Genomic DNA, 20006 nt, shown 5'->3' with positions numbered 1-20006 from the left:
ATTTTAGGGCTTGTGTTCTTACATTTGAATTTTTTGTGCAGGAAGCATTAAGGCCCGTTCACACTCTTGCAACCGAGTACGACCGTGAGAGACGAGACCGGTTTTCAAGCCACTTGCAATCTCTTAGGACCAGCTGCGTTCTGGCGCATCCCGTCCTAAGAACTCGCAAAATGCTTAAAAACCGGTCTGGTCTCTCTCGGTCTTACTCGCAGTGATGTGATTGCTGCGCCAATTGCGCCAAACTGCGCCAAGGGGCTAACCCTGCTACATCCTGCTACATTTCGCCAAAATATGGCTAATCTGCGCCAAGCCTGCGCCAAAGGACCAATTTTGATCGCCTTTTAAAAACGAACCTAAACTGAGAACCGTTAGCTAGGTGGCACAAGACGCTGCCCGACACAAAGTACCCTGCATGAATCGTGTATTCGGTCTTGCATGATTTTTCCCGCCGTCTCGCGTTTCGCGCTCTCGTCGTCTCGGTAATCTCGTCTCGTGTCTTTTTTTCTTTTGTGCGGACGCTCCGACGTTAGTGTGCAGGGTGCCAGACATGCCGTCATACTGTGAAAGAAAACCCATGTTTTTGCACGGCGAGAGTTACTTTGTGATCTGAAGCGCTCGCGCGACGTCGTGTGTTGCCGTCCCCACGTCGCTGCAGATATGGCGCTTTCTAAACTGAAACACATCGACATTCCTGCTCTTGTTTAAATCATATGCTGCTATAAAAATCTCTCTAACTCAATCAATGCTTGGCGAAGTTTTGATTACCTAGGTTTCTCTCGGTGGGCTTTCTTTCGAGAGGGACCCCGGTACAGGAAAAAATTCCCGCGAAAGAAAGTTGGTAAAGAGAAGTGAGCTAAAGCAAAGAAGGCAATGTTCACACGCTGAACCCGCACAACACGCTTGTTTTTTCGAGTTCAGTCTTTGCACAACGCGCTCCAAGAGCTTTTTGACCCTGATTCGCAATGTCTTGCATCGATACGCTAAGCTTCTTTTTTTCTGTATGTTTAGCTTGTACCTTGTTTGCCGGCCTGGCAAGCGCGCACCGCTGAAATCTTTTGTGTCGTATGGTGGACAGTTACATTTTGCATACTATTTTGGGAACCAGTTGGCGACGGAGCGGAGTGGCATGGTTTTGGTTTCGGTCGAACAGCTGCTGTGTCCGCTCGTGTGACGAAGCACGTGTAACTGCAAGCCTGCCGAAGTTGCCCTCGCGTGCATGTGAACATGATTGCACGAGAGGCACAAGCCAGGACGCTTGCAATCCATTGTTTTACGTTTGCTTACTTTTTATACAAATCTGCCACGTCGGAAACCAGTAAAACGATAGCAAGTGTTTTTTTTGTTTTTTTTCGGTATTGCTCGGCAGCGCCTACAGCACTGTATACTTGTGGGATGTCTCAGCAGCAAAAGCACAAGCAGCGAGTTCCGCCCAACACGTCACAACACAACGCAAAGTGCTCTTCGTTTGTCCAGCACTTAAAACAAATATTTATTTTTCTAAGAATATATATGCTCCAAAAGCCACTTTTTTCTGCTCCGAAACACTGTTTTGGCTGCTCTAAAAGCCTCTTTTGCTGCTCCAAAACACCGTCTTGACTGCTCCAGTGGCCACATTTTCTGCTCCAAAACACTGTTTTGGCTGCTCCTTAAGGTGCTCCAAAATGGCTTAGGCCAATCACATCACTGTACTCGGTCACAAGAGTGTGAACGGCACTTTACTGAAACAGCACTTCAGTCACAGGGGCAATAAGTCATTGCTAGTCAATACCTGATTCCACTGATGCATATCAGGCAAATACCTCTTAAAGGGCCCCTGGAAAAAAAAAAGTTTTTTGAACAGTCTGATAAGGACACTCGTGCCAAAAAATAAATTTTATGCGAAAATAATTAATTTTTTAGAGAAATATTGACGGCAAGAGATTTATTTTAAATTCTGCGCGCAAAGTCCATGACGTCCCGGAATGGTCATTCGCTCTCGCCACCTCAACACGAAGGCGAAGCTGATCTCCCTCTCCTCTACTCGCTCAAAGTGCCCAGAGGAAACAGGTGGAAGGGAGGTGACTATCGACTAAATTGCGTCTCGCGCCGTCAATATTGCTCTGACTAATTTTTTTTTCACGTAAAATTAATTATTTGACACGTGTGTCCCAACAAGTCTGCTTAAAAAAAACATTTGTTTTTCTTTTCAGGGGCCCTTTACTGAAACAACTTTGCTCTCATTGTTCTAATTTAACACTATTGTGGGAAATGACTTTCAGGAAGCATGAACTGCAAAATTCGCTCGTGAAAAGGATTGGTAATTTTTAACAAGATGCTTTGTCTCTTCCAGTTGTACCAAAAAGTGCATAAGGGGTGGACGTTACTTAACCATCATTTCAATCCTGGGGACATGGAGTCATTGCTAACCAGGGCCGGTCACTGCTAGCCAAAACAAGACTTCATAGGTGCATATCAGGTTAGTACTTTTTTCTGGTATTTATTTTTTTATTTTAACGAGACAACCTTGATATGCAGAACAGTAATTCTTTCAGAATATACATAGTTTCTAATTTCCAGAGAATTGAGCTCATCTTTCTGAAGTTCCAAATCAAAAGCACAGGCTGTAACCTATTTTTGCCAAACATCATGCAGTTTTGTTGGTTTGCTTTTCATAATGAACGATTCAACTCCGCTGGTGCAGGGGCATTGATAGATTTCTGGAACCATTAAACACAGATGGAGCACCTTATCTGGTGTGTGGCTTGTTAAAGGGATACTGAACCGAAATTTGAATTTCGCGAAATAAGGCTCTAGAGGCGTTGAACGGGATGCTACGAACTCCAAAACATTACTCGTACATCGATGTCTCAAACAGATCGCTGCACTTTTGGAAAAGAAGGGCACGATCAAGCGAGGTCTTTGACATCACTGTCCTCCGGGAGAATTTGAGAATGAGGGGAAGCGGCCTCGCTTCTCTCCTCCTCGCTTCGGTTCACCAGCTTGACACGGGATGTAGCGAGGAGGAGACGGAATGAGAATCGTGACGTGCCTTGTCTCGTCGGCCTCCTCGGCCGGGCACTTCTTTTCTAAAAATATGGCGATTCGTTAGAGATATCGCTGTATGAGTGATGTTCTTGGGTTTTGCAACGTCCCGCCTATCTGTCCAGCCTTGTTTTGCGAGTTCAAAATTTCAGTTCAGTATCCCTTTAACCTCGAGGTGTATGTCCTATGCCTTCTTCCAGCTGCTGGGCATGTTGAGCTTGCGATCCTTTACCCTTACTCCGAGTGCAGCAACTATACTCTGTGTTTCACGATAACTTGACGAGCTGTGGAGCCTGCGGCCTTCCCGACCCAATAAGAGCGTCGAAGCAAGGCACGTGACAGCAACCCCATGGTTGAGGTCGCTGTCGAATCGCTTGGTTGAGATTGCTGTCGAATCGTTTTTACGAATCGGCTACAATTGCTGAAAAAGTAGGTCCCGTAAACAATTCCGGTAAAGTGTAAGCACATTGGAATCTATATGGAGATCCCACTGCATCGCGAAAATTAGAACCCGCGAATTATTTCAAAACTTCAGCTTCGACCTTAATTGCGAAATATGGAGCCCGCGAAAAATAAGTCTGCAGTAAGCACAAATAAAGTTATTTCCTTATGAATTCCAGGATTTGAGTGTTTCTGGCTTACATTTGTCTAGTCTAAACTAAAATGTTGTGCTTAATGGACTGCAGGGATGACTTACTTAACTAAACGTTCCTGTCCATGCATAGAATAATTTATTAATTATACTATACTAAGATTATGTGGCTACACTTCCATTAAAGGTGTAGGGAAACGAAATTTCAGCGCTCATTTTCTAGCTTTAATGTGTTGCATGTTGCACCCTAACCTCAAAATCACCAGTCTTCCGTTGCAAAGCACAAGAAAACTACTTTTAGAGCTAAATAAACGACTTTCAATGTGCACCTGGTGGATGCATTCTGTTATGATCGGCCACCCAGAGAGCAGGTTCGGCTTCCTGGCAGCGCCATCGACCTCCCATCGACTGACCAGAGTCTCGGGCTCGGCATTCTGGCGCCGCCGAACATGCTGACCGACGCGGCGTGGGTGGGGTGCAGCTTCCGAGCGACGCCGAGCGGGCCACCCGGCACAGCGGGAGCTGACCCCCCTGACACCCCGCTGAGAAACAGAGGCCCGCTTCCTCAGCCTTCGGACCGGGTGCTAACGAACAATGGAGACAAGTGGAGACGTTTGGGTCTCGGCGTATGATCGGGACAGCTGCCTGTTCCCGCGTTCTTCTGGGAGACGGGACGAGAGGGATGCTTGGACCGGGGTGTGACCACGTGGGAGTTCTGCGTCCCGGGAGACTGCAGAGACGTCCCGTGGTGACGAAAGTTCTATGCTATGTAAGTTGACGAAAGTTGTATGTTATGTATTTTCCGTCATGCGGTGATGTATTGCCTTGATAAATGTTTGTGATTGTTTTCAAAATGTGAAAGTTGCAGAAGGTAGATGATTTTAAATATTAGGTCAGTCATAAAATTTAAGTCAATAGACCCTTTTCCAACGTCAGTGCGAACGCCTGTCCGCCATTGCTTGCTCTCATACTCTGAGCATATACTGAAAGCGAGCCCTGCGTCAGCGTTCAGCGAGAACTCAGATCCAGTCACGCACTTCGTGAGCAAGCAGTACTGACAGCCATTGTTGCTTGATAGACTTTTGAAAAGGGTTTACTGACTAGATAGATATTGTACAAACTATTTTACGAGAACATGTAATGTGACTGTCGGTTTTGTTTACATTACTTTCAGATGCCCGTCGGAGGTGCGTCAGCCTGTGACCAAGTGGGAAAGCAGATGCAGCTCGCCTCAAAGAATTGCCTCATTAGCATGCACGAGCTACTTCAAAGTCTGAGACTGGAGGACAAATAAACGAGCCTGCGGGTGGAATGCATGTTCACAATTTCTCGAAGTTCGAGCATTTCTCTGTGCATGCACTTTCTGCTATCTTGCATAGGTTTTAAAAGGAAAGTGTTTCCCTGCTGAACTTCATGTTTCACTGATGAGTGAACCATGTGGTTAATACGATCGATATACACCAATACGCGGCTCTGACGTCATGTTGCTACGATGGCGCTGCTACTGTTAGGGCGCATGTGCAGACGCTTTACGTCACGTGAATGTCGTTCTTGTGCACACGCAGTGCTTGCACCTCGTGTAGAAACTGAATTTGTTCACACCTCGTGAAAGCTTGTTGGTAAATAGTGCGTTGGCCTATAGATCATATCAACGATTTAAACTGCATGAACAATATCATCCATAACAACCATAGGCCATACAAACCATATGGACCATACAAACCGTACCAACCCGTATCAACCATATGACCCATACCAACCGTATGAACCATATGACCCGTACGAACCATACGACCCGTACCAACCGTATGAACCATATGACCCATACGAACCATATGACCCGTACCAACCATATGACCCGTACCAACCGTATGACCCGTACCAACCGTATGACCCGTATCCCATAACGCTATATGAAGACCCGTATGGAAAATTCATATGGTTTTTTTCAGTAGGGCGGACACTTTAATGCTCCCCACAAGGAATAGGGATAACCAGTACAACACCCGAAGAGGGGATCAAGTTAGAAATACCATGATAGACGCAGCATTTACACTACTCAACCATCAGGGAATATCCACCGGCATTGCGTCGACGGCCGCTATGACGCATGCCCCCGACCTCATGTAGTGGATTGGCCCTCGAGTGCCGCAATGGCTCACGCAACCAGACAGATAGGGCAGTTTCCTCATGCCACTAAAAATCGGCTTTCACTGTACTTGCCTTAAGAAAATCGGGTGTCGGGTGGCGGTCACACCCTGGGATAAGCTTCGGGAAGTATCGGCCACGATGATCCCTCCCGATCCTACGGAGCTCCTTCCAGCTCTGCAACAGCTCCTTCGGGATTCGAACGTCACTTCGACGGTGGGTGAAGACCAACCACTAACAGAACTTACCCCTCTACAGCTCTGGGCAAAGTGCCAACAGGCAGAATTGGCTGCGTGTAGGAACGCAACTATGCCTGGTGGTCGACCCCGTTTGAACCATTTCGTGGCCGAAGCGCGTCGGCACGAGAAACAGCTTTCCAGGCAAAAGTTGGGTTGAGTGGTGTGATTGCCTTGAGACCGGTACTAGAAACAAAGCTCTCTGATGCACGTGTCACTCCATAAAGCTAGGGGGGAAACAGCCCGACTTAGGTGGGTGTGTTCGTCTTGCACTGCAAAGCACACCGAAATATTTTGCAACCTATGCAGCTCAAACACTCTTTCCCAAACACGATCAGGCTTCACCCATACAGTGCCTCGATATTTATGAGTCTGACTCCAACTCCCAGGCACACATATCTAGGTCTTTTAGTGTGGCTTAACGTATTGCGGCGATTGAAACTGCAAAGAAACGCATGACCCCCGGTCACAATGGTGTCTCTACGTGAGGTGTTTCGAAACCTGGAAGGTCTGGTTCTTGACACACTCCTGCAGGCCATCAACCAACTATGGGAGACAGGAGACATCCCCTCTGACTGGAAACATTCTTTTGTGGCCCTATCTGGAAGACAGAAAAGACACCCAACAATCTCCAAGATTTGCGATTTAATTTCGCTTACACCAATGATTTGCAAGCTTGTAGAGAGGATGCTGGCCACACGAGTGTCCTGGTGGCTCAAAAGCTACGGTAAGTATCACCCCGTGCAAATCAGCTTTCAACCGTAATAGGGTACTGAGAAGGGCCTGTCAGTTCTGGTGGACGACATCATACAGGTCAAGTTGAATGCACGATGGTAGCTTTAGACATTGCCAAAGCGTATGACAATATTAACCACAGAATCATAATGACCAACCTTATCCGGAGAGCAAGTCGTGACCTCCTTGCGCAGAAGTTGCGGTTCCATCAGAAAGACGCCGAGCTCTGTTAGGCTCTGATTGAAGTATAGTGGGTAGACCTCAAAGAAACCTGCCTTAAGGTGTACCAGCTATTCTTCAATCAAAGCCAATCAGAGCTTGGCGTTCTGACTTCACCACAACCCCTACAAAAGAAGCAGACAAACTTGCGCTCCGCCTAGAGCTGGGGCTTCTTACGCGCATCAAACGATCTGTATACTCTTTCCTTCAGAATCAAACCTTTGCTATAAGGCTGGATGGACAATGAGAAAGATGTTTTACATCGATTAGGGGAGTCCCCAAAAGGCACCGTCTTGTCTCCGCTTCTTTTTAACATTGCACTGATACCTCTAGCATGGCAACTCCATCGGGTTCCGGACGTCGAATTTCTCGTTTATGCTGTGGACACTTTATGGACTAGTCACAAGGCCCTCTCTGGGCAAGCCAAGCTGCTCTAACAAGCCCTATACTTTTCAGAGCTATTCACAACAATCCGGGCTGTAAATTTCTTCGCAAAAATCCAACAACGTTGTGGTAGCAAACAAGGTGGGACGTAAGAAATTCACCCAGGCCCCCCCCTTCAACTCAAGCTGGGTACTAAAAAAATACCTGAAACTACGGATATCCGGATACTGCGCCTGCATATTCAAACCCAAAGGCTCCGAAAGATTAAGCAAAGATCTGCCACCACCCCATCTCATTCGACGCATAGCGCCGAAAGCTGGTGGTGCTCGTACAGACATTGCTCGACGGCTGGTGCGTGCCATCTTGCAACCGCGAATTATATACCAGGCGCAGTTACATCGACTCACGGCGGCACAGTGGTCGCAATTTGAAACCAGGAATCGTGATCAAATGCGCGCCATAACGACGTTGCCTCGCGTTACTCCAATTTCAATCCTACAAAAACACACGAGGCTGAACACTATCATGAAACTCATCTCTCAACAAGAACAGGCAAGGGAACAGCAGTTTGTATCAGCGGTATCTGCGCTACATGCGCATTTTTAACGTGGCCCCCCGCTGGACGTACGCTCGGAACCAATACCCCCCTGGAAATTCACCCACAATACCACCAAAAAACCGATCAAGTTACGACGTCGCGATCAGGGAGGCTTATAAGGTCCCTGCCCAGAAACACAGCACGACAACCACTGTCAAGTTTATACGGATGCAGCGATCTTCCCAGACGGCAGCCGATTTTCCTTCCTCATCAGCTCCTTTGACGTACTTGGACTAAGGGGCGTTAGCGATATGCATCTGAGATAGCCGACCCTCTTGTCATGGAACTACAGGCCATACACATCACTATAAAAGCAGCAACCACCAAGCTGCCGACCATCCGCAATCTTCCCATTTTTGCAGACTCTTTAACGGCAATTCAAGAGCTCAAAAAGGTTTCTAAAGCGATAGAACTGTGTCAGACGATACACACCTTTCACCGTAATACGTCGACCTGCATTATAGGTGGACTCAAGTGGATTCGGATAACCTCTATTTACCGTCATAACTCAACCTTTTGGTTTTAAGCACCCTAAAAAACGGGATTACATTCAAGGGCTGTTGATTTCCGCGTTAAAGATTCAATCAAAGTTCGTTTGACGCCCACCTTTCTGCGCCGTGGCGCAGAACACCAGGGGGTGCCACCAAAAGGGACGACAACAGGGAGGGGCACGCGAGAGCCAATCACGGGTGACGGCTTTCGGGCGGACTGAATTTCAGAATACACGCGCGTTCGAAAAAGCAGTCCGCCGGGAAACCGTCACTCGTGATTGGCTGTCGCGTGCTCTACCCTGCTGCCTTCCCGTCTGGTGGCGCTCCCTCGTGTTCTGCACCATGGTGCAGAAAGAGGAGCGTGGTACGATTTTGTTTGCGCTTTTATTATGGAAATTTGGCGCTCTTGAATGCGATTTCGGGCTTTATGTGACGAGCTTATAGATTGGGTTATGACAATAAATGGACGATCTATGTATCCACTCTAGTGCCCCTTTAAGGTATACTGGATTCAAGGTCATGCCACAAACGAACATAACCTTGCAACTGATTAGTAGGCACACTGCTAATCAGTTGCAACGCAGTTGCTCGAGGACAGCGCACACTGCTGCGTTGCGCTGTCCTATCGCAACGCAGTAGAGACTGGTTGCACAATTTTTCCAAGGGGCGCAGTGCCGTAAAGGCCGAGATGCGCTCCGATTGCAAACCGAAACCTAAAAACCCGTCAAATTTGTGCGGTTTTTCAGAAAGTCGTAAAATGCTTCGCGTGACTTCTATCGTTCTGCAATGTGTTGATTTACTGTCTTTCGATCATTATATTTTTGCATTTAATCTAGAGCAACAACTTATATGCAGATGACAGGTACTTATGTGATTAATAGAAGGAAAAATCCAATGCTATATATTGAAACACCACGAAATAAAATAAAGAACACAAATATGAAGTCGAAATATATAAGTAGCCAAATGTGTGCTTTACGAAGCGCTATATTTTAGAAGGAAATAAAATAACGCAACACGTCTCTTTTATGGAAACGTAGTGATATTGTGTAAAATGCTTCGCCTACAAAAAAAAAAACGAAAAGAAAGATGTTTTCCTAATGCACGTTGAAGTTGCGGAACTTTTTACCTTGAGACATGTTTGAAGCGCTCTAAATAGTTTAATTCATAAACTAAAGCTTCAATTTATATATAGATGATTTGTCATTTTGAGGAAAATATATCAGAAAAATGTGAACAGTAAAGCTTAAAAAAGGTACAATATCGATATCAATACTGGGTAAAATTTCATTGTAGCCAAATGTGTCCGTTTCGAAACGCTATATTTCAGACGGACACATAATAGTGCAGCATGTCTTTCATTTAAAAACACGACAGTGTGGTTTAAAATGTTGCACCTATTTTTTATGTTTTTTTTTTTTTAATTCAAAGATGAGTGTTTTTATTCGCACGTTGAAGTTTCGAAACTTTTGACCTTGGGGCATATTTGAAGCGCTGTAAAAACTTTCTTTATGAACTACTAGACCAACAAATTATATACAGACGGTACCCCCCGTGTGAACAATATTGGAAAAAAAATTCTATATCTTAAAAAGAATTATGAGATATTAAGTGAAAAATTTAAAGTAAAAATGTTAGAGTGGTCCTGGTTGTGCATTTATGACTCGCAATATATAGGGTGCCTAAAATGCGGAGGCTCAACCTGAAATAAGCTGTAAAAATCGGCGCCTGCAGTTAGCAACCTAAACTTGTCGTCAACGGTATATTTCACACGTAGATTTACCATTGTGAAATTACAAGGCGCAACTCGCTTTTCGTAAAACAATATGGCGCCAAACTCTTGCTATGGTCAACGCCGGACGGCGATGCAGACGTCCGAGTCCAGTGGCGGGGCGCGTTTCGCCCATGTCTCTGAAGCTCAAGATTACATATACCGTCATGAGAAACATTTTATTTTTTAATAGGCAGCGACCTTTATATTTAAGGTCCTATAATAGTCCGATCTCACCACACGTTTGGACAACGCCACCGCTTCCGCCAAGCATCGTGGGAACTTTAGTCTTTCTGCACTTGCGACAACCCCGCTAGGGCTCTGCGCGTCTGGAGCACAAGATGGCACGAGCCCTCGTATGCACTGCCGTCTGCCTCCTGTGAACTAAAGTTATGGCGGCGTCACGCATGCGCTGAACGCTTAGTGAGATCGGTCTATTCATGATGTGTATACGGAGTTTGTGAGGGAATCGGTGTGTCACATGACTATATTTTCCCTGCAAATTTAGCGGGGAAACTGGATTGGTGTCTAAGTCACAGGGTGTGAATTTTCCCGCTCTATTTATCAACAGCTGCAACTGGTGTACAGGTCACGTGACGTCAATTCTCAGCTAAATTTAGGAGGTGAAACTGAACTGATGTTTTTGCTACAATGCGTTGATTTTCGCGCTAAATTTAGCGGGTAAACCTAGTTGACGGATAGGTGTGTTGCCGTCGATCTCCCCAAAGAGTATAGGCCACGTGACGTCAAGTAATAACGAAACCTTTCCCGCTAGACTTGGCGGAAAATGCACAGACGGACGGACGGACGAACAGACACATTTTAGGAATGGCAGGTAGCGCTAAAAAAAAGCATTTCAAGCTTTAAGAAAAAAAAAACGGTTGGAGTTGTGGCATTTGGACAGGTGAAGCGTTGTGCTCAGTGCCACAGCGCAGTCAGTTTTCTTCTTTTTTTTTTTTAGATTTGAACATATGATCAGTTCTGTCATTCATAGATTGCAGCGATGGCTCTCCTAAGTGCTCTGCGGAAGAGCAGACGCTGCAGAATATTTAGAGTGCTGGAGGAAGTACAAGTAGCGCACCGCCAGCTCAAGTCACTAATTGTTTTCAATATCTTTTTTTGCAGACTGTGACTCAGCCTGGCACTTTTTACCTCATGTTCCGCTCCTTCAGTAGTGATCCTGCGCTTGGAAACACCGCGAAATGTGTCTCCAAAAGACCAATCAAGGTCATGGAAAGCAGAGTGAAGTACTTGAAGCCTTCGGATAAATCATTGTATGTATACACTTGCCCTTGGCTACCCTTCTTTGTTTCGCCCGATTACAAGGAACTGACTTCATAATTTAGGACCCCAAAGACTGTGCGTGTCACGGTGGCTCGTTCAGACGACAGCACAGCCGCCGAAAAAATCCAAATAAGGAATGCGTATGGACCTGACACAAGTAAGCCGGCATTTCTTAATTTATATAAAATCTAGATATCCTACCGTACATTCTAAGAAACAAACGGTATATTCTTACACCCCTTGCCCTATATACGACACCCCAAAACTTCATTTAGACGCAGAGCGCTGACTTCGAACAGACGATCTCAAATTTCACGATGTGCTTGAGAACGGTGAGGTATACTACATTAAACAGCTAAAGTACGTATCGAAGACAACAGAAAAGAAACACTGAGGTTTTGCAGTAATACCAAGAAAACCGCGATAACTTTTTTGTCATCAATAACACGTACATTAGGTATTTCAATAGGTTGTACCACTCGGCTATCAAGCCGCCTGTTAAAGTTGGGAACGACGGCTCGACGTTAGCGCGCTCTACGTCGAAATGAAGTTTTCGGGTGTCGTATATCTGACAAGGGGTATAAGAATATACACTTTTCTTCTGAGAGTGTAGATTTACACAGCACGGTATCTATTGCGGTCTTACGTTCCGTGTAAGGTCCCGTTCACACACATGCGTCTGCTTAGGACCGAGTTTTTGTAATATCTTGCGACCAGCGAACACACTGGCACGATGGCGCCATCTATGAGGTAATCCTGGGAACTGAATTTCACTCGATCGAAGGTTTTGCGGCATCTGCAACATCAAATGTGCGTACTGTGTATCAGAAATGATATTTTATATCATTGTCAAAAGTTTTTCAATCCAAGAAAGAAAGAATGATGTACGAAAAAGAAAAGGAAAAACACCGAAAACCGTAAATGTTCTACAGCTACCGGAAATACGGCACCAGGTTTCCTCGATGCGCGCTCTCCTGCCGACCCCTAATGCCCCTGGAGTGGCATTAGGAGTCGGGGCTTTACCGACCCACGGTCCAAGTCCGAGTTTCGCGGCGTTCACACTAGCGTCGCCGCCATCGGCGGCGTTGTCAATAGCGTCGCTACCGACAGCGGCGCTTCGGTGGTGGAGCGCTCTCATTCAAGTAAAAAGTAAAATAGAAAACTTTTTCATATAATAGTCATTTCTATAAAACGCCTTCGGCGCATCATAGAAATAGAATGCAATTTATTTTCTATCTTCATTTTTTTATCTTTCTTTTGTTCCAAAAACAAAATTAAAAGCGACAGGTCGGCGCTTGCATGAGCTGTCAACTGGCACGAGTCGCCGACACCCCGGGCCTCGGCGCCGACCAACACCCCATAGAAGCTAAGGCCGTAGCGCTCTTTTCGTGACGTCGCAAAGGAAGGCCATCGAGGGCGCGCGCCGAAGCGCCGAAGCGAAGGCAACGTCCGTGGATTTTCGTAACAATACAAGCGTGACTTATTAACTAAAACAAAAACTGCACAGAGCAACTGGTCTAGAAAACACTTTATTACATGGGCAAAATATTACACTGCATAATAATCCGTAAGGAATAGCACGAGGTATGCGTATAAGACGTCTACAAAAAAAAAATGTTATTTTATTAAGTGGAAAACTTTGAGTCACGTAATTATTGCTGCAGGAATGCGTATTTTATACAAAAATTCTTTGACAAAATGGAGAGAAAAGCAGTGATCAGCAAAACAGATCACAGATATAAATCATGTAGACGTAGTCAACGCGAGCACGGCTAGACAGGTGTCACTTACAATAATGTAAGCGATGTAAACGCATACAGGCACTAAATTATATCATTATACACAGGTCACATTGCAAAATTAATATAATTTTCATTGAGTAATTTTATAGGCTTGGCAAATCAGCTTGCTATTTTCGTATCTTCACTCAGGATCGCGAGGTGATTCAATCCTATAATATCATTTATTGAAGATATATTAACTTTTCCGTTTGGCAGGGGTACTAAACTTACTTAATATTTGCAATCAACTAATCCACATCTCTCATTAAGCTCAAGCTGCCTAAGAACAAAATATATATTTATGCTTGATTCAATATTAGAATTACCTTAATACAGCTAGGATTGTAGTATGAACGTGTAGGAATGCGCAAGCATTCATACACGCAGCGTATTTCTACAAGCAACGTGCCACGTCTCCCTTCTTCACACTGCGCTCCGGCGGAGACATACGCTCCCCCACTGCACAGGCGCGGCAACCCCCGCCGGTTCCACGGGTTCCGTGACGACGTTGCAGTGCTTTTCTTTGTTTTATTTTTTCTTAGGCGCTTAAGCTTTGCCGCTAATATAAATTTCTGTGCCGTTTTGCTCAGCCAATGGGAATTTACGTGCCGTTTCGTTCATCCAGTGGGTATTCAGGTGCCGTTTTTCGCTGCTACAAACATCAGATAACGCCGGCTTCGCTCCATGGGACAGTTAATGCTTTCGCATTTTTAACATTAGTATAAATCAGTATTGGGCAGTAACTATAGTAATGCGTTACCGGTAACTTGTTTCGTTTTTAGGAAAAACTGCTGCTGAAGCCATGTGTACCACGAGGAAAAAAAAGAAAAATGAAATCGAACTATATTTTGGGTGACGCTGCTTTGCCAAGCTGCTCCCGCGAACTGAAGGATGTCGACGTTTGTGTCCGTACCCGATGTGTATGGTACATGGCCTACAGCGCACGTAGATGAAACAATGCGGGGCATCTCTAAAGCGCTTCTCTTTTCTTCGCGAAGGACAGTCTTTGGTGATTGTCGCCTCGAACGCCCGCAGGCTTACGGCACAACCGATTTTCCGAACCTCGTCGTTTTGCCTCCAACTCCCAGTGCACTCTTGGGGGATTTAGACTTTAGGCCCATTTGGTCTCCCTTCCCTCTTTTTGCAACCGAATTACCGGCCTTGCCTCCCGTTACCCACTTGTTGTGCCCATTGCTCTGGTTCCTGCGTCCTCTCACTTGACAAAGAGTATTCCCTCAAACGTGTGTGTCGTTCTGCTTGTTGGCGTGCTTCCTTGAACTCGAAAGGCAGACCTTAGCCGTGATTAGGGACGCTTGGCATCAGTTGATTTATAGATATTCACGTCGTGGGCATTCCGGGTGGTGTCTTCTAGTCGGGGTGGTGAGATGGAGGAGTGCAAACGTGTCTCATCTGGTTATGAAGGGGCGGAGAAAAGATCGTAACAGCCGTTTAGGATTCTATGCGCAGTGGTCATTTGTACCTCGATCAGATCTTCTTTTGAACTGCTGCCGTGTTCAACGGGTTTGACAAAGGATTGTTGCCGCAACATCGCTCTCCATTTATTTAAGATATGCTTCTGGTTTCATGAAGGACTGTGCTCACGCAGTAGAAAACAAGTTAACCAACAAGTGAATTGGTGTGGCATAAGAAGACATCTACAAAGCTGATTGCAAGGTTCAACTTATATTATTGTTGACTTCACATTTGCACTGATTTTTATTGCTTCTATACCAGTTCTTTTCACCAAAAAAATCCTAAATTAGAACTGACCGATTGTAAACTCGCACCATGATTAGATGTACTGAGACCTAGACGCGTGCTTTTATATTCGTCTATACGTTATAGTTCTCGCGCTTATTTTAAAGTTCTTCGTGGATCATCAGCAAATATATGGCTTAACATCTAAAAAAACCAAAAAGTCTCCTCTAATTTTGCCAAAGAAGATACAATAAATCCTTTATCATATAGTAAGTTTACCCTAATACTGTCTGAAGTTAAGGTTTTGATCAGGGAGCTATTCATGGTAAAAATTTAAATAGGAAGAACCAAATAATGCTATTATTGATTACTGAAAAAATATTAGTTTCTTAAAATATCAAAGTCTATATTGTGAAAACGAAATGTCTTAAGAAGCATATAAACAAATTTAAAGGCATATTAAGACAGGTTAATTGTGAATGCTTTCTAATATTTTTGAAAAGTAACTCCGAAATAACGGCGTTACTTTAGCGAAATAAATGTAATTGTACCGAGTTACTCTTTCAATTTTTTAACTACCTGTTACTTACTTTTTTCCTCTAAGTAACTGTAACTGTGTAACACTATTAGATTTCAGGAGTAACGTGCCCATGACTGGTCCAAAAACATAAGCACCAACAACCTAGTTTCACTAATAGCACATAAGATTCTTATTCATCTCCCAGTAAAAACTTTAATGTTGCCGCGCATATTTACAAATGTAGACTTAATTACTCATGGATTCCTATGAACGAGAATCCGTTCTATCATGAGATCAAAGCAAAAGACTGCAGCACTCTACTCGCGTTCTACGTGAGCAACAAATCCTGTAAATACGTTATTTCTCGCCTATGGATCGTATCCATACATCCCGCAATATCCACCACGAAGACATTAGATCACAAACTGCAAGAACTATTTCTCCTTGTCAAGGGAAAGAGGTGTATTGACAATCGACCAGAGTCATCGCATAAGTGTGCTTATACGTCCATTTCCACGGGAACACTTTACGTGCAATTGAAAGGTTCCTCCTTTATTCAAAAGTTCAGCGTATTTATGCATTTATACCCCATGTCAGTTATTGTTCAGAATAGTCAAAGTAATGGCAATAATTATTCAGCGCTTAATCAATAGTAATATCATCCACACTTAGCTTAATCTCGGAATAATTACAACAAACGAAAAATAACTACATTACTCCTCTCGTCAGCGATCGAGCCTGGAAAGCACGGCATTTTTTTTTCCTAATAATGTGGACACACCGCAATTCAATCCACATTAAAATTTTCCATCATTTTTGCTTTAGCATGTATATATATAAATGTTCACATCTCGGGCACTTTTCATTATCGTACGTGGTCTCCATCCGCGTATTTTTGATTACACATATGTTTACATTCTCACACCACCTTTTGGGAATAAATTCAAGCAAAGCTTGATAATGCCGGCAAAGATCAGAGAGCATTGAACGAGTCGAGCGCAACACACACATGCTGTATATGTTTGCGCCCCCTGCCGCACACATAGGCCTACTCCCACCCCACACAGGCGGCACGAGGAAACCACACGCTTAATGGGTTTGCCAAGGCCAACGCCTTGCTGATCCCCAATGTATGACAGAACGATTAAGCTAGCTTCAGCTTCGTAGGTTATAATGCATCTCAAAGTATTGCCTAGATAGCATTGAACGAAAAACCGATGAAGTGCAATCGGACATCAAGTTTGAGCGCGAACTGGCGAGTGATAAAAATAACACCTTTCCTGTATTTTTTTACACAAGCGACCCTGTGCGTGCGTTTCTGCAACATTTTCTGAGCTTTGTTCGTTGATGTCATAAAGATTTCAGCAGAAACAGCAGTACTTCGTTTAGAGTCACAGAAAACAAGTTTGTAAACAAGTGCGTTTTCTTTTTTTTTAATGGACTCGCGCTATGCATGCCGGCCGTTCGTTGTGGGTGCCGTAATGTCGGCTGCAGGAGCAGACGACGCATATTGTCGTCACCCTCCGCAGGGAGGGCGCTGGCATTAGGGCACCCTATTCTCGTCGTAAGAGATTTTTTAGAGGTACGGTCTTTAAGCAGTCGAAAGTGGCTGAACCAGCCGAGGAGATATTCGCGTTTAAGCGCGTTTGAGTGGAGAGTGGCGTCCCTACAGCCGGAAGCGGTTGCTTGCGGACCGATGCCCGACGTCGCGCAGTGCCTCGCAACGCGCTGCAAGGGAGTAGAGACCGGGTCACCTTTCGACGCAGCATTAGCGGGAGCGTGTTGCGATAGACCAGTCAGAAGTCGAAAAAGGAGAGGAGGGTCACGCGTTCGCTCGCGCCACTCGACGATGCGGATCCAGTTCTCCGTTCACGGAAGCGACTTCTTCGTACGTGGAGCGGTGAGGAGCGCCTCGGAACAAAGTTTTTCAAAGGCTGCGATGGTTCAAGCCGGGCAGAATGTCGTGGAAGCCAGCGAGATTGTCTTGAGCTCAACCACTTCCACGCTGTCGCCGGGCGCCGCCACGTTACCTTGAAGTTCGTTATTGTTGAGCCGCTAGCGACAGTAGCGCGTTCTTATTGGCTCTTGACTGCGGTCGACTGCGTGTCAACGCAACTGTGTGTACAAGCTTGGCATAAGCTCTCTTAGCATCGGTACGCTTCCGCTTGCCGCTTCTAAACGCACCGCGCTCGAAAGCAAGTGTGGGGAGGTACCTGTAGTCTTCCGTGAAAGTTGCGGGGCAGATTCATAGCTGAGAAAAAAAAAAATGACACGTAAAACTTTAAGTTTATAACTTTATCGATAAAAGAGTTGCGTAAATGTACATAAACTAACACAGTGTCCCCTGAGTAAAACTCGATGAGAAAAGGTAATGATGAGGACCCCTTCCTACGGTGAAACATACAGCATAACACCCTTGTCACGCGGCTCTGAGTGTAAATTGCAGAAATTACACGACTTTTAATAGAAAATCAGTCAATGTGCAAAGGTTTATAATTTTTGCGTGAATTAGGTTTAATCAACTGCAGCTTTCCATAACTAAAGCAATGAAAATATTGAAAGTAATCTTACAGCCGTGTTCATTACAAAATTTGAGTACAGAAACTTCCAAAATGGCTCCACACACATCAGGTCCTCATGAACTTTTATTGTTTCCCGAACCGAGATTTGATTGCAAAACATTACAGGAGGACACTTAATATTGTTTACGTGTAGGAATGCGAAAGCATTAGTACATGCAGCGCATTCCTACAACCAGTGCGCCCCACTGTCCTCCGCAGAGTCCGGCCGGGTTGCGCGACATGGCTGAATGCAGAACGTAGAGCAAGTGACAGAGTTGTGCGCAGGAAGAAATAGGTGAAATTTCCCGCTTGCCCTCTACTCCCCCCCCCCCCCCTTTCCCGCTACGCCTGACACGTGACCCGAGAAGGAGGAAAAAGCGGCAGCCAAGCGCGCGCCACCCTCTCCCTTTTACCGGCGCGTGCTCCGCAAAACCAGCAAGAGGGCTTCTCTGGGCACATACGGCACATTTACTTTTATTTTCTATAAATGTGGTATTATTTCTGCAATTTATATTCATAGCCGCGTGACACAGGTGTTATGCTGCATGTTTCACCTTAGAACTTTAAAGGCCTGTTTACACTCTTGCGATCGACTTCGACCGGGAGAGACCAGACCGGTTTTTAAGCCTTTTGCGACTTCTTAGGACCGGATGCGATGCAGCGGAGCTGGTCCTAAGAGATCGCAAGAGGCTTAAAAACCGGTCTGGTCTCTCTCGGTCTAACTCGGTCGCAAGAGTGTGAACGGGCCTTAACGCGTCGCAGCCAATATGAATTTAGCCGACGTTTTCGCTGCTACAGACGGAATTTAGTTGCCGTTTTTCGCTGCTACAGACGAAATTTATATGCCGTTTTCCGCGGTCGCAGACAACGCCGGCTTCGCTCCATGGGACAGTTAATGATTTCGTATTAAAATTAAATCTAGATAAACGCCTTCGAAAGCCAGAAAGCTGCACCATAAGGCCTGTCCAAACAGGACACTGCAAAAGTCCTCAGGCGACACAACTCCGACAAATCGTTCAACAACCCGCTTCCGGGATTTTTTTTTTTTTTCGGGGGGGGGGGGGGGGGGGGCGGGAAGGGGGGGCGGGGAGGGGGGAAGGGCGGGAGTTTTTTGTTTAAATCTCGCCCGTGCCCTTTAAGGCGCCCTTTCTGGCGCCCGTTATCGGCTCATCACGTGGGTCCGTAGAGCTACTCACACGCGCTTTTGACTGTCGGTCAATTTTCAAGACCTCTGCCGTCTTTCAAGTCCCGAAAACGGGAAAAGGAACGACGCGAAGGTCTCGTTCTCTTTTAATGTGAGAAGTGAAACGCGCGCTTCGGCCTTCCGGCCGAAGCGATGGCGGTAGCGAGGTCAGCGAGCCGCGAGAGAACACCAGTGGCAGGTGGCGTGTGATGTCAAATCTAAGAGCACCGACGTCAAAGAAAAGTGGAGGAGGCGAGGAGAAAAGTCGTGATGTTGGCTTGGCCTCAAAACTTGTCAGACGACACGACTCCTTCAAGAATCGCCAAAATTGAAGCGCCCGCTTAAATTTTGCCGATTTTTCAAGGAGTCGGGTTGCCTAACGCTTTTTGTAGTGTCCTTTTTGGACAGGCCTTTAGATGGTGCCAGCTTGTCGGAAATATTTTTTTTTTTTTGCTGAAAAAGTTATTTTAGTTATGAGTGAAACTTTTTGACAGCATCCATCAGGATATTTAGAAGCTCATGAGACCAAACAAAGCCATTATTTTATAAATTTAATATAGTACAAATTCCAGATCACTATAGTTATAAACTTGCACTTTCCTACAAAAGGTCTTTAAGACAGAACGAGAATATGTATCTATCAATTTCCCACCTTGAACTTAGACACGCAAATTATCCAACTCGTAATGCTGAGATATGGATAGTGCCACATTCAAGAACAAACTATGGGAATAAGATGTTAAAATGTACCCTCCCCCATCTTTTGAATCGTTTTTATGAACTC

At 45.2% G+C, this 20006-nt stretch overlaps 1 protein-coding gene across 1 annotated transcript in view; it reads left to right on the top strand.

Moving 5' to 3' along the window:
- Positions 1 to 20006, top strand: part of LOC121835742 — a 77498-nt gene that overhangs the window by 18599 nt on the left and 38893 nt on the right. Inside the window, exon 2 of the mRNA XM_042290214.1 lies at positions 11321 to 11469. Within this exon, the coding sequence (XP_042146148.1) occupies positions 11321 to 11469 (149 nt within the window). The remainder of the gene's footprint in view (positions 1 to 11320; positions 11470 to 20006) is intronic.

This window comes from Ixodes scapularis, unplaced genomic scaffold (assembly GCF_016920785.2).
Source record: "Ixodes scapularis isolate PalLabHiFi unplaced genomic scaffold, ASM1692078v2 PGA_scaffold1__304_contigs__length_218370807, whole genome shotgun sequence".
NCBI lineage: Eukaryota > Metazoa > Arthropoda > Arachnida > Ixodida > Ixodidae > Ixodes > Ixodes scapularis.
This window is presented reverse-complemented; position numbering and strand designations above follow the sequence as displayed.